This window comes from Lemur catta, chromosome 2 (assembly GCF_020740605.2).
Source record: "Lemur catta isolate mLemCat1 chromosome 2, mLemCat1.pri, whole genome shotgun sequence".
Lineage (NCBI taxonomy): Eukaryota > Metazoa > Chordata > Mammalia > Primates > Lemuridae > Lemur > Lemur catta.
In genome coordinates this window covers 45873520-45889906 of record NC_059129.1, presented here as the reverse complement: position 1 = coordinate 45889906, position 16387 = coordinate 45873520, and the positions used below count along the sequence as shown (strand labels likewise).

General features: G+C 47.9%; 1 protein-coding gene across 1 annotated transcript in view; it reads right to left on the bottom strand.

Moving 5' to 3' along the window:
* Positions 1–371: 371 nt before the first annotated feature.
* Positions 372–16387, bottom strand: part of PNPLA1 (patatin like phospholipase domain containing 1) — a 37389-nt gene continuing 21373 nt past the window's right edge. Inside the window, 7 exon segments of the mRNA XM_045542202.1 lie at positions 372–402; positions 404–499; positions 1670–1745; positions 4427–5011; positions 12949–13009; positions 13928–14137; positions 15165–15230. Of these exon segments, the coding sequence (XP_045398158.1) occupies positions 372–402; positions 404–499; positions 1670–1745; positions 4427–5011; positions 12949–13009; positions 13928–14137; positions 15165–15230 (1125 nt within the window).

Sequence of the window (16387 nt, the reverse complement as noted above, 5' to 3'; positions counted from 1 at the left end):
TAACAGAGACTATTCAGAAGCCAAGCAGGAGCTAGTTAACCTCTGGGAGTTGTGTAACCACAACATCTGCTTATTACTGAGTGCTATCACACATTCTGTGCTCTGGGAGGCAATGGACGCAGTTGATCGCGTTAGACTCTCACCTTATGAGCTGGCATCATCTCCACTTTACAGATCTGGAAATCAAGTCTCAGAGAGACCAAGTGTCCTAACCATGATCACTAAAACAAGACCGGCAGAGCAGGGACGTTGTGTTGGGCGTGTCTGACTCCAAAGCCCAAGCTCCCCTCCCCCTCTGCTCCTTGCAATCTCCTGGCACATAGTTCCCGAAACCGCTCCTCCCTGTGGGATGTAAGAAACATTAGTCATGCTCACTGCACTCTGCTGCTTGGCTTTTTGGATCTCAGGTCTTGGGAAGCCTTTTCTGGTGCCACTTGTCTTTTGCATGTTCTTCCTGAAGAGCTTATTCACCCAGTTTGAGTCTTCAGCTGGGCTCTCCCTGGGCAAAGAGAAGAAGAAGATGGTTTGTTATTGGCCTGTCCTGGGAGCTCCAATACCAGGCCCTGCTCAGCTCAGAAGGTACACACACCCAAGCGTGGCTCTCAACTCTGAGCATCACAGTTCCTGGCAAACTTTTTTTTTTTTTTTAATAATCAATGAATATTTATCTAAGTATTATGACATCACCCCAACCAGTCAACTGAAACTCAAGCTTTTATACAGTTATATATAAATACAAAAAAGTTTAAATCATAGGAACAAAATGCATAGTTTATGCCTAAGCTCTAAGTTATTAAATTTATACAAGCTCTTTCAAAAAGTTTTATAGTTAAAATTATACTTAATGCGGGAAGCAGGTAAATTTTAATATGTTTGACTTGCTAAGTGCCAATGTCAAAAGTAAGAATGCCTCAGGCCCTGCCCTCCAGAGACACCCAGCCACTGCCAGAGCAGCCCGAGGGCAGGGAGGGGTGAGGTTCAGGGTGGGGTTGGGGTGAGAAACCCCCTTGACCCGCCCTCTGATCTGCAGGGCCTTCCTCCGGCTGATCCAACTGGCCTTCGGCCAGCAGGGGAGCTTGGGAAATGCGGCCCCCAAATACAGATCCTCAGGCCCTCTAGGACTTATTGCAAAGGTGACAACAGAGTATATGTTACACAGCCCAGACAACTGACATGCATTATAAACAAGATTTTCTGGGGACAATCTACAACATAGGACTATTATAAGGTCCTCATCATGCTGACAGAAAATAATTTGGACCAAGGGGGGCTTTTGATAGAGTCCCTCAATTCACACCATCAGGAGCTACCTAAGGCTGGGGTGTGGGATGCCTGCCAGCCCTCTTGGACTGTGGCATCACTAGAGAGTGAAATATAAATTGGGGGTGTTTGCACATTCACTCCCTGCACTCAAAGGAGCGTCCCGGTGTGCACAGGAGGGAGCTGCAGAGAGCAACACTGCAGACGCGGACAGGCTCTGTCATTCCCCACGCATCGCCCTCACTGGGCAAGAGGAAGGGGGTGGTTTGTGAGACGTAAAGGGGTGCACCGTACTAGGAAAGGATCCCAGGGTTCCCGGGGCAGCTAAAGAGATGGAAAACATTCCCTAGCCTGGCCCCGATCCCCTGCCCAAAGGAAAGAACATGTTTCCAATGAAGGAGAAACTCACATGGAAGACTCGCTGGTGGCTCCCCTCGCGTGACGTGGAGGTGCGGGGCCACTCTGACTTGCAGAGGCAAGGGGAGCTAGAGCCGAAAGTGACATGCGGGAGCCGTGAGTGAAATGAGGGCAAACTTGGTCATTTTGAAACAACAATAGTTAGTAAGCTAGCACGTTTCAAAACAGTCAAGAACTCTCCTGCTCTCAGATTCTCATACTTCCAGCCATAATCATGTTACTGGGTTTGACAAAGGCGCAGCCCAGAGCATCTGGGAAGGGCTGATGGTGACCCTGGATGCCCAGTGACAGACGACTCCCTCACAAGGCAGCGTGCTAGGGATGCTGTCGGGAAGATCCCCTAAAGGGATCCGAACTTCCCATCACACGCTTTATGTCATGCTTTTTTCCTTTCTCTTGGAATAAAGAATATGAATAATTTTATGACCGTGGTTCTTAACTAAGCTCTTTGCATGTTTTCAATGAGTATGGGGGTACATGATATATGAATGTTACTATGTAATGATGTCATGTATGTAAATAAAGTAATATAAAATATATTTAGATTTTTCCACCTGGAATTCTTGTTAGGAACCTGCTTGGTGTCCCTAGTTCTCCCAAATCTGTTTGTAGTGAGGCTTGTCTCCTTGTTTATGGATTTTCCTAGGGCTTTTTACAATTCTCCTGTCCCCCACTAAGTCTGGGCAGACTCTGCTCTGCCCAGCTCCCACAGATGGAGGTCGCTGCTGAGGCTCAGCTGGGTCCCATAAGAGGGTTTCTCAACCTTAGTGCATACTACTGACGTTAAGGGTTAGATAACTCTTCACTGTGGGGCTGTTCTGCGCATTATAGGATATTTAGCAGTATCCCTGGCCTCTGTCCACTAGGTGACAACCAAAAATGTCTACAGGTATCACTAAATGTGTCCTGGGTGGGTGTGTGTGCAAATCACTCCAAGGTGAGAACCACTGGGGATATGCACCCTCTGCCCACCCCTGGCATGAAGAATATCAACTCAGGTCCAGGATTGCCCAGGCACCTGAAGATGCCCACCTTTATGCACAGGTGTAAATAACTTTAAACAAATGCATTGCATTTAACAGGACATAAGAAAGCATATAAAACATTTTGACCAATTTTCTGACTCTTAATATCCTGATATTTTTGTCTCACTGTAATTAAAAGAACCAAAGTAAATCAATTCCAGAGGAAGGGGGTCACCCCTGACTTGGGGCAGATGCCCGGAGGAGGAGACCTTGCTGTGATGTTTATCATAATAACAATGGAAGTTTGGCTGATGGGCTGTGAGGACTCTGCAACCTGGCTTCAGTCCATCGTTTGGCTCCGTCTCCTCTGTCCCCATCCGTGGTGGTCACACACATGTCCTCTTCACACACATGAGTGTACCTTGTGCTTTCCTACCCTGCACCTGAGCCTCGTGAATGAACAAACTCGGGAATGCTCTTTCTACTCCATCCCATCCAATCCCACAAATCACGATTGTCTAGATCCTGCCCATTTTAACTCACCTGTCACCTCCAAGAAGCCTTTCATATTCCCCCAGAAAGAAGTGATCTTATTCTCTACAAATGCTCTCCAACACCATGTTTTTATTAATTATATATAATAGTACTTAATACTTCTTATATTTTTGAGGTTAATATCCATGTCATCTCCTCTGCTAGAGGTTTCCTGAGAGTAAGGACAGTTGAAATGTGTCCATCTCTGCAACCTCTATAGAAGCCCTTCTCAAACTATCTGTAGTGAGGAACCCGTTTTCTTGAAAAAATTTATTTGCAATTCTTAACAGACTAGCACTTTTGTGAAATACAGTGCAAAAAATGATTAGTAAAAACATGGTCAAACTCTTGGATGTCGTGGCTGTATCTTAGTGCCGTAAACGTTTCTAAATGCTTACTCTCAGTCTCTGCTCTCATTCCATCCTGAGCTGGGCACAAGCAGTTCCGGGGCTGACTGGTCTGCAGACGGCTCTTTGAGCAGCACTGCCCGGCGCAGCGGCTTTCACAGTAAGACTCTACTGCAACAGTGGTTCCCAAATGTGAGCAGGCAAAAAATCCCCCGGAGGGCTTGTAAAAAGACAGCTGGGCCAAGCCCCCAAAGTTTGTGATTTAGTAAACAGGGCCTCAGAATTGTCATTTCTAACAAGTTCCCAGGTGATGCTTTTGTTGCATAGGAGGGACCACACTTTGAGAAACATGACGCCAAGGGAATGAACACTTGTCAACTACACTGCTCCCTTGTGGTGGCAGCCTGTCCTCTACCAGGCAGAGCCGCTGAAACTAACCTCAGTCTGCCCCCTACAGCAGTGATTATCAACCACGGTGGGTTTTTTGTTTGTTTGTTTGTTTGTTTTTATTTTTATTATTTTTTTGAGACAGAGTCTTGCTCTGTTGCCCAGGCTAGAGTGCTGTGGTGTCAGCCTAGCTCACAGCAACCTCAAACTCCTGGGCTTAAGCGATCCTCCTGCCTCAGCCTCCCCAGTAGCTGGGATGACAGGCATGTGCCACCATGCCCAGCTAATTTTTTTTCTATATATATCTTTTTAGTTGTCCAGATAATTTCTTTCTATTTTTTAGTAGAGACGGGGTCTCGCTCTTGTTCAGGCTGGTCTCGAACTCCTGACCTCAGCCTCCCAGAATGCTAGGATTACAGGCATGAGCCAACGCGCCTGGCCCAGCCACAGTGTTGTTGCACACTTGCCAGGGGGCTCCAGACATGAAGACAGCCTGAGAAGACAGAATGTTCTTACCTTGGGGCTGTTCTGGGCCCGGTTCCTCCACAGGTGGCTGTGCAGGTGACGCTGGAGGTGCCCTCACAGCTGAAGGCCCCAGGGATGGCCTGGGTGATGTGGCCGCCTGGGAGGGTGGGGGTCTGGGTGTTGATCCAGATGATTGTACCCACTGCTCAGGTGACACAGGTGACAACCCAGGTGGTGTGATGGGCCGTGGTGAGCCAGGAGGTGAGTGCGTAGCTGGGAGTGATCCCGGCTGCCAGTCAGCTGGAGAATGTGGCAGGGATGAGGCCAGAGGCCATGCAGGTGACTGCTCAGATGAAGAGACAGGTGGTGAAACAGGTGACTCCACAGGCCACTCACATGTGGGTGCAGGTGCCTGCACAGGTGGGGACACAGGTGGAACATGGCCACCCCTTCCATCCCCTTTGGGAGCCCACTGCTTGTGAAGTTGTGCAGATCCTTCCAGACAGGCCTGCTTCGTTTGGAGGCTCGGTTGACTGTGTTCGGGGCACTCATTGCCAAGGGCGAGTTCTATCTGGCAGTACACTTCCACCCGGGGAAAAATCACTCTCTTGGAGGGAGAATTAAGGTAGGCAGCATCTAGGAGAAACAACACATGGGGTCACAGGTGGCATTATTGACCCCTGTATCAGCATGGCGTTGCAAAAACTGCTTTCCCAAGTTGTTTTCTGAAACAGGATTAGTGCTTTGCAATGGCTTTTCTTTACTTGAATTTGTAGTGAGTAAAAACAACTGTGATGGTTCCTGGGCCCTTGGAGCTAGTGTGGGGAAGCAGGCATTGCCCCCCCAAATAATCTAAAGTCTCAACTGAGGCAAGTGCTAGGAAAGAGAGGAATGTGGTATAGGAGGGAGGGAAGCTTCCCTGAGGGAGTGACAGTGAGCTCTGAAGGGCAAGTGGTCCGGGATGGCCCGGGCAGGACAGGGAGGAGGACTTCAGCAGCGGGAACAAAACCCACAATGGTCATAGGGCTTGAGGATGAACTAGGAGGCGGGGCCTAAGAGGTCAGAGGTCATTGTGGCTGGAGCAAGAGTGGGGGCCGGGGTCTGCGGTGGAACAGGGAGCTGAGGAGGCTGCAGGGGCCAGGCTGCATAAGGGCTGGTAGGCAGCAGTAAGGATCCTTGATTTCCATGGACAGCATTTCGTGGCATGACCTTTAGGCAGGGGAGGTGATGAGCTGACTGGTCTTGAGAAGGACACTGTGGCTGTGCAGACTGACTGAGAGGGGCAAGAGGGGATCCAGGCAAACCTGCCAGGGTGCTGCTGGGTGGTGTTTGGGGCTCGCGCCTGGAAGAACATAGAAAGAAGTAGTAGATTCTGTTTAGGAGATAAAATAAATGAAAATTGATGATGGACTGACTGGGGAGTGGGAGGGGAAGGTCGTGACTTGCATGACGCATGGATGCTGGTGCCGTTTGCTGAGGGGGTAACCGTGGAAGGGGCCTGGGTCTGGGAGGAGTGGGAGAGCACAGACTACCAGTTTGTTTTGGGACACGTTGAGTTTAAGGGACCTGTGAGATGTTCGAGGAGAGAGGACAGTGGGAAGTTGGGTTCGGATCTCAGGAGAGAGACCATCAGGGTTAGAGATGTGTAGCTGGGAGCACCGCACATGGGTGCTGACGGTAGCCAGGCTGGCGGCTGCGGAGGAGCTTGCCTAGGGAGGAAATGCAGAGCGAGGAGGGAAGGAGCCAGGATTGAGTCAGGAGAGGGTGAGAGCAGAAGGCAGGGCAAGTTTTCTAAAATAGGCAAGAATTGGGCAGGTTTAAAAGTTGCTGGTAAGGATGGGGAGGAGTTGAGAGGGGGAGGTTGGATATGTGAGAGGAAGAGAACTGTGTCTCAGGGTTAGGGTCTGAAGGGAGGGGTGGGCTTTGGGCAGGGAGAGGGATGCTTCCTCAGTGTGCTGGGAGGGAGGGGACAGGAAGAGGTGAGTCTGTGTACATGGTAGCAGGGAACTTCCCTCTGACGGTTTTGATTTTTTCTGTGAAGCAGGAGTTTGTACTACTGCCCCTTTCAAGGAGAACCATAACTGATCAGCAGCATGAATTAGCCTTAAATTTAACAGAACAACTCATGAATACTCCAAAAAGAAAATATATTACTATATTACTCAATTGCTTTGAATGAATCAATGATGCTACTGACTTGGTGCAGGTTTAATACTTCATTTGAGTCATAACAGAAGATTTTCTTTGCTATGAAGAGTTACTCACTTTGGGCACTCTTGCAAACAGAACACAGGGAATAGATATAACAACTTTCAAGATAAGTGTCATGAAGTTGGATTGAATTTGGTAAATTTAGTGAGTGTACATACAGGCGGTGCACCTTCCATGACAGGAAAACATGGAGGATTTATTGCACAGATTAAAAAAAAGCATTAACAGATCCAGATGCTCTCATTCCTTTTCATTGTATCTTGCATCAGCAAAATCTCTGTGCTAAAGCTACTATTTTAAGTGACACTTGGCAACAAGTTATAAGTATTGTTAACTATATTCATGCAAACGCAACACTGCATCTTCAGTTTCATAACATGCTAAAGTTGAGGGATAAGGTATTCAGTGTGGATTTGCTGTATCATTCTAAAGTACATTGGCTATTGCAGGGACAGGTGTTAGCCAAAGTTTTATCTCTGCAAGAACAGACAGTTAAATTTTATGAAGAACAGAATCAGCAATGTGAATTATTTAAAGAAGATTTCTATAGGAATGCAGAATATCTGTATGATATCTTGTAAAATCAAAACAACGTGCATATTTCTTTGCAAGGTAAAACAAAGTCTATATATGATATGTGGCAAAAATCTAAGAATTTCATAAAAAGCTATCTTTTTTCATTTTTTAATTTTTTTTATTTTTTATTATTATTTATTTTTTGAGACAGAGTCTTACTCTGTTGCCCAGGCTAGAGTGCTGTGGCATCAGCCTAGCTCACAGCAACCTCAAACTCCTGGGCTTAAGCGATCCTCCTGCCTCAGCCTCCCAAGTAGCTGGGACTACAGGCATGTGTCACCATGCCCAGCTATTTTTTTCTGTAGATATTTTTAGTTGTCCATATAATTTCTTTCTATTTTTAGTAGAGACAGGGTCTCACTCTTGCTCAGGCTGGTCTCGAACTCCTGAGCTCAAACGATCCACCACCTACCTTGGCCTCCCAGAGTGCTAGGATTACAGGTGTGAGCCACCGCACCCAGCCTGTAAAAAGCTATCTTTTTTTAAAACACTTCTTTGAAAGGAAATTTCAGATGAACATTTTCCCCAGTTAGCAAAGGTCATTGATGAGCAGGATGATATATGTGAATCATTTGAAGAATACGTAGCTGTTATAGACCTATTAATTGGAGAATGCAATAAAAGGTTCACTGACTTTGAGATCATGACATCACACTCAAATTAGCATTTCAGCCTCACCTCGCTGATATCACCAAGGCACCTAAAGAACTACAGGTGGAATTGAATGAGCTCTCAGTAGGTGACATTTTAAAGTCATTGTTTGGTGCTAAGAAAGATTCAATTGCAATATGGAAAAATGCAGTAGAATACACAAGCCTTCAGCAACATGCCTGAAAAATGCTTTCTTGCTTTTCAACCACTTATTGCTGTGAATCTACATTCTCCTACCTAACCCAAATCAAGATGTCCTTACGGTCACAAATGACTGATACCCATCTAGAAGATCAGCTGAAACTGCGGACCTCCATGATAAATATTCAAATGCGTCGACAAAAAGCAGACACAACAAAGTCATTAAAAGGTTAGTTACCTTTAAAATTAACAAATAGTTTTCACTTTTTTAAATTATTAAGTACACAGTAGTTAGATTTTTACAAAATAATATACATTTTTAAGCATATCTAATTGAAGTTTCTTGAATGCAGCCTTATTTGATTATAGCTGAATTAATGAGGCCTTCCAACATGAAAAGGTTCCCCGTCCCTGATCTAGACTATATAAAATCTTTTACATAAGAAAACAAGCAATTCAATTTTTAAAAGGGATAAAAGAGCCAGCTGAAAGGGCTTTCAGTGCCTACAGCTGGAACAATTTGAGAAACAAAGTAAATAAAGTAGTACTGAATAATAACCCAAAGTATAAAATAACTATCTGGCCAGGTGCAGTGGCTCACGCCTGTAATCCTAACACTTTGGGAGGCTGAGGCAGGAGGATTACTTGAGGTCAATAGTTTGCCACCAGCATGGGCAACATCGTGAGACCTCATTTCTACAAAATTTTTTTAAAAAATTAGCCAAATGCAGTGTTGCACACCTGTAGTTCCAGCTACTCAGGAGGCTGAGGAAGAAGGATCACTTGAACCCAGGAGTTTGAGGTTGCAGTGAGCTATGATTGTGCCACTGCACTCCAGCCTGGGTGACAGAGTGAGATCCTGTCTTAAAAAAAAAAAAAAAACTATCCAGGAGTCCATACTGATATAAACAAATGATATAATAGGTAAACAAATCAGGGAGAAGAGAGAAACCTCCCGTGCAGAAGAATTCCAAAGAATTTATGTAGATAGTTGGCCCCTAAGGAAGTGAAGCGTAACTCCCTACTCCTTAAGTGTGGACTGCATGTAGTGACTTCCTCCCCAAGACTATGGTAGGGATGGAGGGAGAAGAGAGTAACTTCGCAATGGAGAAACCTGACAAATGCCCTCAGTCAGGTGATCAAGGTCCTCATCAACAGGGATAAGTCATGTTGATGGCATGTGCCCTTGATATGATGTGATGAGAATGGCACTTTATCCCTGTGACCTTCCTCCCAGACACCCATAACCCCAGGCTAATCATGAGAAAAACATCAGACAAACCCCAATTGAGGGATGTTCTACAAAATACCTGACCAGGAGTCAAATCTGTCAGGGTCATCAAAAACAAGAAAAGTCTGAGAAACTGTCATGACCAGTGTCTTCTGAGGAGACAGGACAACTAAGTGTAATGTGGTTTGACTTGACCATGTGTGGCTTAATAAATAAATAAATAAATAAATAAATAAATAAATAAATAAATAAAATGTAATGTGTCTGGATGAGATCTTGGACAGGAAAAGGACATTAGGTAAAAACTAAGAAAAGCTGAATAAACCATGGCCTTTTATTAATAATAATATATCAATATTGGTTCATTAATTGTAACAAATGTACCATACTATGTACCATATTATATATGTACCATACTATAACATCTAACAAATGTGAGACATTAATAATAGGGGAAACTGAGTGTGGAGTACATGGAAATGCCCTGACCTGAACTGTTTTTGTAATTTTTCCATAAATCTAAAACTGTTCTAAAAAACTAACCTTATTAAAGGTCTGGGGGGACATGGGCAAAAAAGTGGAAAGACACTTCACCAAAGAAGATATATGGATGGCAAATATGCAAATGAAAACATGGTCACCATCATTAGTCCTTAGGGAAATGCAGATTAAAACCTCTAAAGATACTACCACACACCTATTAGAATGGCTAAAATTAAAAAGACTGAGCATACTAAGTGTTGGTGAGAATTTGGAGAAACTGGAACTCTCATCCACTGCTGATGGGAATGTAAAATGGTGCAACCACTTTGGAAAACAATTTGGCAGTTTCTTAAAAATTCAAATATATATTCTGGTTATATATTCAAAAGAATTGAAAATAGGATCTCAAAGAGATATGTACACGCCCATGTTTATTGCAGCATTATTCACAATAGCCAAGGGTGGAAGCCACACAAGTGTCCTTCGATGGATGGGTGGATGGATAAAGAAACTGTAACCTGTACATACAGTGGAACATTATTCAGACTTAAAAAGGAAGAAAATACTTTCAAATGCTATAACATGGATGAACCTTGAGGACATTATGCTAAGTGAAATAAGCTAGTCACAAAAAATACTATGTAATTCTACTTATATTAGGTATCTAAAGTAATCAAACATAGAAATAGAAAGTAGAATGAGGGTTGCCAGGGCTGGGGGTGGGGGGGAAGAAAAGCTTGTTGACCAATGGGTCTAGAGTTTCAGTTTTGCAAGATGAAAAAGTTCTAGAGATCTGTTGCACAACAATATGAATATAGTTAACACTACTGAACTGTGCACTTAAAAATGGTTAAGATGGTAAATTTTACGGTATGTGTTTTTTAAATATTTATGTACATATGTTAAACATACACATACCATACAATCCACTCATTCCACCTCTGGGTGTTTACCAAGAGAAATGACAGCATGTGTCCATACAAACACTTACGCATGAGTGTTCCTAGCAGCTTTATTCCAAATCTGGAAACAACAGGTGAGTGGGTAAACGAGCTATGGTATATTCCTACAATGCCATGGAATGAAAAAAGGAATGAACTATGTATACATGCAATAACATGAATGAGTCTTAGACTAATTATGCAGAGTGCAAAAGTTCAGACAAAAAAGAGTTCACACTGTAAGTTTCTATTTATCAAAAACTTCAGAAAATGCTGCCTAATCTATGATGACAGAAAGCAGATCAGGGATTGCTTGGGAATAGGGGTGAAGGAAGGTGGGAGGGATCATAAAAAGGCATGATGGAATTTGGGGATGATGGAGGCTTACTGTCTTGATTATCATAATGGTGTCACACGGGTGAGAGCGAGAGAGGGAGAGAGGGAGAGAAAGAGAGAGAGAAAATTTATCAAATTGTGAGGAGGAGGAAAGGAAGGAGGGAAGAGACAAAGGAGGGAAGGAGGAGGGAGGGAGGAAGGTCTGGCCGGGTATGCCTGGATTGGATGCCCGGTGGATGTTTTAGACACAGCATCTTCTGAGCTCCAACCTCAGTGGACACCCCCGTTCACACACTGTGGGGAACGGGGGTTTCCAAGCATGCCAACTTGCAGCGCCCTTCCCTTTGGCAGAAGGCTGCTGCCAGGGGAGGCCAAGTGTGGAGAGGGTGGCTTGCCTGGCCGCAGGAATAATTAGGTGAATGCGAGGCCTCGGGAGGGAGGAGGAAGAGGATGTGAGAATGTGAGTTGAGGAGGTGAGAGTGACACCTTTTGGGGGTGCAGCTTCCTGCTGGAGATGCCCCCCATCCAAAAGGCAGACAGGTGCCGATGGACTCCCGTTTCTGTTCCCTGATGGCAGGTGGGGACCAGTGTGGCTCTGGGCACCACCCACAGTTTCTGGGTATGTGTCAGTAGTTCCTGTGCACATGTGATGCAGGAGGAAAATCCAGCCTATCAAATCCAAGAGGATTTAGGTGGTAGAAGTGGAACCTGCGCTTTACGCGCATAACAAAACTCTGCGGTGGGTTCCACGGTTAGCCCCCTTTTACAGATGAGGAAACTGAGGCCCCAGGCTACCGATTACCAGCTGTAGTGGGTAGATGTTAGGAACTAAGATCTAAACCCTTTTTTGTAGATTAGGAAACCAAGACTCAGAAAGAAGGAATTTTCCTAAGGTTGCAGCACCGGGGGCGGGTGGGGTCCAGGGCCTCTTGCTCCGGAGCCCACGTTCTCCCCACGTTCGCCCCACCCCGCTGCCTGGCTCTCCTCCCCCAGCCCACTCTCCGGGAGAAGGACAGGGAGAAAGTAAAGGGACAGGATAAGGGGAGTTTGGGAAAGCAAGAAGCAACTTTGCAGAAGAAAAGAAAGTAAACATATCCTAGGAAGAACGATCTCATTCAACCCCTTCATCTCACCACGAAAGTATTGTTTAAACCTATGCACACAAAAAAGGTCACCACAGCCTTGCCTCTAATAGGGAACATCTGGAAACTCAGAGAACAATTGAGCCAAGCCTGCCGCACGCTGCGGCGGAACGTCGCACGACTGCGGACGGGCCCGTCCCGTGGACCACGTGGCCGCGTGGAGAAAGCTTCAGGTAGAGCATTAGGAAAGCACTCTTTGATCCAATAATCCCCTGTTCTGAAAATGCGTTCGAAGGAATTAATTCTCAATATGGCAAATTGAGAATTTGTTCATTTCTCTTAGCGAAGATGCTTGCCACGGCCTAACGCAGCGGGCGCATCCAGCGCCGCCACCCGCACCTTCCCTCCCGCCGGTAACGCGCAGGGACGCACCTTTCCAACCCGCGCAGGGCCGGGGCTCTGCTCTCTGATTGGTTGATCAATGTCACTCAACGTCTTACACGATATAAACTAGGCACAGCTAGTTCTACGTGAGCAGTATGGTTTTATTGGAAAGAGAATAAAGTAGAAGAGAGTGACATAACATGAAAATGGAATTCTCCAGGAAGATTTGAACTATATACTTCCCAAACATAGTTTTTAAATCCATAAATACATGTGCACGAATACGCTAGACACTGTGCGGTTAGCTGACCCCGAAGCCCCCTTTCCACGGAGATCCTGATTTCTGGCCCCAGTGGCGTGTCCTGGACAATGTGGGCTGTCGGGTCCCCACCCCCGTTTCCAGCCCTCCCGGGTGAAGGGTGTCTCCACGTCACAGGCCGGGGCGGGGGGGGGGGTGCCCCTCTACTCAGACCTTCTGCTTCCTGTCCTGCCCTACCCCCCAACACTTCCCGTCCCGGGGCCCTCCTGGGTACTTACTCAGCCGCCTCAAGTACAGGACCGTGTCGTCGTAGCCTCGGTAGTAGTAATTGTGCAGGATCTGAGGGTGGGGCGCCAGGAAAATACGGCTGCAGCTACTTTCACTGCTCTTGAACTTTATTTGATGGGTTTTGCAAAACGTCCCATCCAGTCAGTGTCCCCTCCCTCACTATCTGCTAAGAAGAACTGGGCAGCAATTCCTGGTCCCATGTCCCAGGAGAGCTGCATTAATGAGTCACACCATCCCCAGCTGGTCCGCAGCCGCCCCTGGGCGGGAGAGGGTGAGATGTTACGGCGGAACCAGAGAAGGCGCATTCAGGCCATGGGAAGAGCCCGTTTTGGAGTCTGTGCTCAGATCTGGGCTCTGCGGATGTAACCTCTCCCAGCCTCAATTTCTTCACCTGTAGAATGGGGGCAGTAATAGCACCTATCGCAGAGGATGCGAGAGGATTACATGAGATATTGCCTAGGATGCCTTTTCTGTAAAGGGTCAGACACAAAGTATTTGGGACTTTGCTGGCCACATACAGTCTCTGACGTATGTTCTTCTATTTCTTCTTCTTCTTCTTTTTTTTTTTTACAACTCTTTAAAAATGGAAAACCCATCCTTAGCTCACAGGCTGCACAAAAACAAGCCATAGGCTCGATGTGGCCCGTGGCTACAGTATGCTGACCCTTGCTTTGGTACATTGACTGTCAGGGTAGAAGGCTTCAGTTAACATCTATCAGTGGTTCTGACACCAACACATTTAACAGGGGAGGAAATTGAGGCTGGGAGAGCATAGGGGACTTACTGAAGGCCATACAGCTAGCTAGCAGCACGGCCAAGATGCTGGTCTAGGAGGAGGTGTAAGGGATTGTTTGAGGGGAGGAGACACAGATGGAACTTGAGTGGGGCCAACTGGCTCCCTGATCCCAGCCCCAGGCCCTGTCACCTTCCCCCGATTCCCCTGTCTCCTAGGCCCCTCCTGCCTCTCACCACCAGGTCCGGTGGGAACAGTGCTTGGGTCATCCTGGCCACGTTCTCCAGGGAGAACTGGAAGGAGCAGTTGAACATGCGGAAGTCGTTGAAGATGGCGGGACAGTCCCGGGGGCAGATGTCCTGCTGCCCGCTAAAGGTGGAGATGGTGATGGAGTCGGTCCAGAAGGAGCAGGGCTGCATGCCCGTGAAGCCCCCATCGATGTACCTCTGTGAGGGGTGGAGTGCAAAATGCTCATTTGGGGTCAGAGATCTCATCCCCACTTAGGGAGCACATCAAGGGGCAGCAGGGACAGAAGACCCTTCAGCATGAGCCTTGAGACTGGGGTTCTGGTGGGTGAGTGGTGTGCCCAAGGCCACTTGGTGAGTCCACACTGGCCTCTGGACTCCCAGCCCAGTGCTCTGTTCCTGCACTGCGCCCCCCCCCCCAGCATCTTAATGGTGTTGAGAGTGGGGCTCCTGGGCTCTGTGAGGGGGACCACGCTTCCCTGCCACAGCCTCACTGCGTGTCCACCCTCAGGGCCCTTCCCTTCCTGGGGCCTCCACATCCTCACCTAAAAACGAAGGACAACAAACACCAAGGCTCTAACTCTTGGGGTGCCTGAGGATTGTCCACATGCAATGTGGGCTCCATCTACTACGTGAATGCTAGTCTCTGGGCCATATTCTCTCTGTGTATGAAAGGAGGAGAGGCCTGGATTAGACCCTCACTACTCTGAGTGTGGCCCGTGGGCCCGCAGCACTGGCGTGACCTGATGCTGGTTAGAGGTGCACAATCTCAGCCCCTCCCCAGACCGGCTGGGTCAGCATCTGGATTATTTCACAGCCCCCCGAGAGATTCCTGGGCCATGAAAGTCTGTGAGGCACTGGCCTAGAAGGTCTCAGACATCCTCATCCTTTGAGACTCCGGGTCCCAGCGCTCAGGGCCAGTGTTCTACACTGTCTATCAAGTCTGGGAGCATCAGACAAGCGTGGGGAGCCTTGATGTGCCGAGCTCGGTGATGGGTTGGTGGGGCTAGAGAGAAGCCCAACCAGCTGGGGAAGTTCATCTTAAAGCCTCCCAAATCCAGCCACATTGGGAATTCTGAATTTAAAAAAAAAAAGAAGAACTTTCTAACTCTGGGGCCTCCCACTGCATTCTGAGACCACCCCTCAGCCCTCCCCCAGATGTGGGTTACAGGGACCCCGAGGTGCCCCAGGATCCCAACTCCCCCCCTCACCACGAGGGAGCACTCACCACGCCGCGGTAGGTGGGGGGGATGAGGCCACAGTACACCGGGATGAAGCAGCTGCAGTACAGCGCCTGTGGGAGGGGACAGGCCTGAGAGGTGGAGGCCGCTGGGCGGGGACAACTCACCTGTCCGCCCCAGACCACCCACCAGCAGCCTGGACCTCCTGAAACCCATGGTGAAGGCACCGCCCTGAGGAGCAGAGCCCTGAGTTCAATTCCCTACTTGGTCAGTCTGGGCCTGACGCCAGAACTTGAAAGGGGGAAGGTGGTCCCAATGTCTCCGGGGTCACTTTTGATGGCAAATTTTTATGAAACCAATGGGACTCAACGGCCATTAGTGTGTGTTGGTCCCAGGCCAGGCCTGGGAATGTCAAAGAGGGGGAGGAAGCAAGGAGGCGACAGTATAGTGGGGTGACAGGTGCTTTGATGGAGGTGACATGGGCACTGTGGCCCCAGGGTGGGGTGGGGCAGGAGTGCCCATTCTGCAGAGGAGAAGCAGGGGAGAGGGAGGGAGGGGATGCAGGCAGAGGGTGCCCCGAGGCCCGGTGTGTATGAGGTGTGCTATGGTGGCCTGGTGGCAGTGGGCTGTGCGGGGGGAGAGGGCTGGGGAGAGAAAACTGCCACAGTCAGAGATGACATCAGAAGGCGGGAGGGTGTGAGGAGGCGGATCTGAATATCAGGGTGCTAATGAACTTCAGGGGCCATGAGCCATGTGGAGGGGGTCCGTGCCCACCGCCTGTTCGTCTTCCGCCCCCAGGACCATGGCCAGGCCAGTGTGGGATGTGGGAATGGGTGGCAAAGGGCCTGTATTTGGAGGAGAGGAGGAGAGTGGAAATATGGGATGGAGGTCGATGCAGTTTAACCTCTTTGTCCTGAAAGGAAATTGGGCCTGTCCATGGCACTCTCCAGCAACGGTATTATGATGCATAGATAAAACTTATAGAATGAGCTTAGAACAAGAACAGTGTACTGTTGGGTTGGTATGCACTTTTCTAAACAATAACTGATTTAGTGATAGATAATTCAATCCTTTAACAAGGGCCACTGAAAGAGAGGGGGCAGAAGGGCCCATGTCGCCTGACTGTCCCCCCAAACTGGGAGTAATTCAGGGAGGACTCACTGCAACCCAGGCTGGGAGGCCCTAAAGGAGGCATGGTCCTCTCTGGGTCGCACCCGGGCCTCTGAGAAGCTTCAGGATTAGCACAGAGGGCCGGGCAGGACACAGGCAA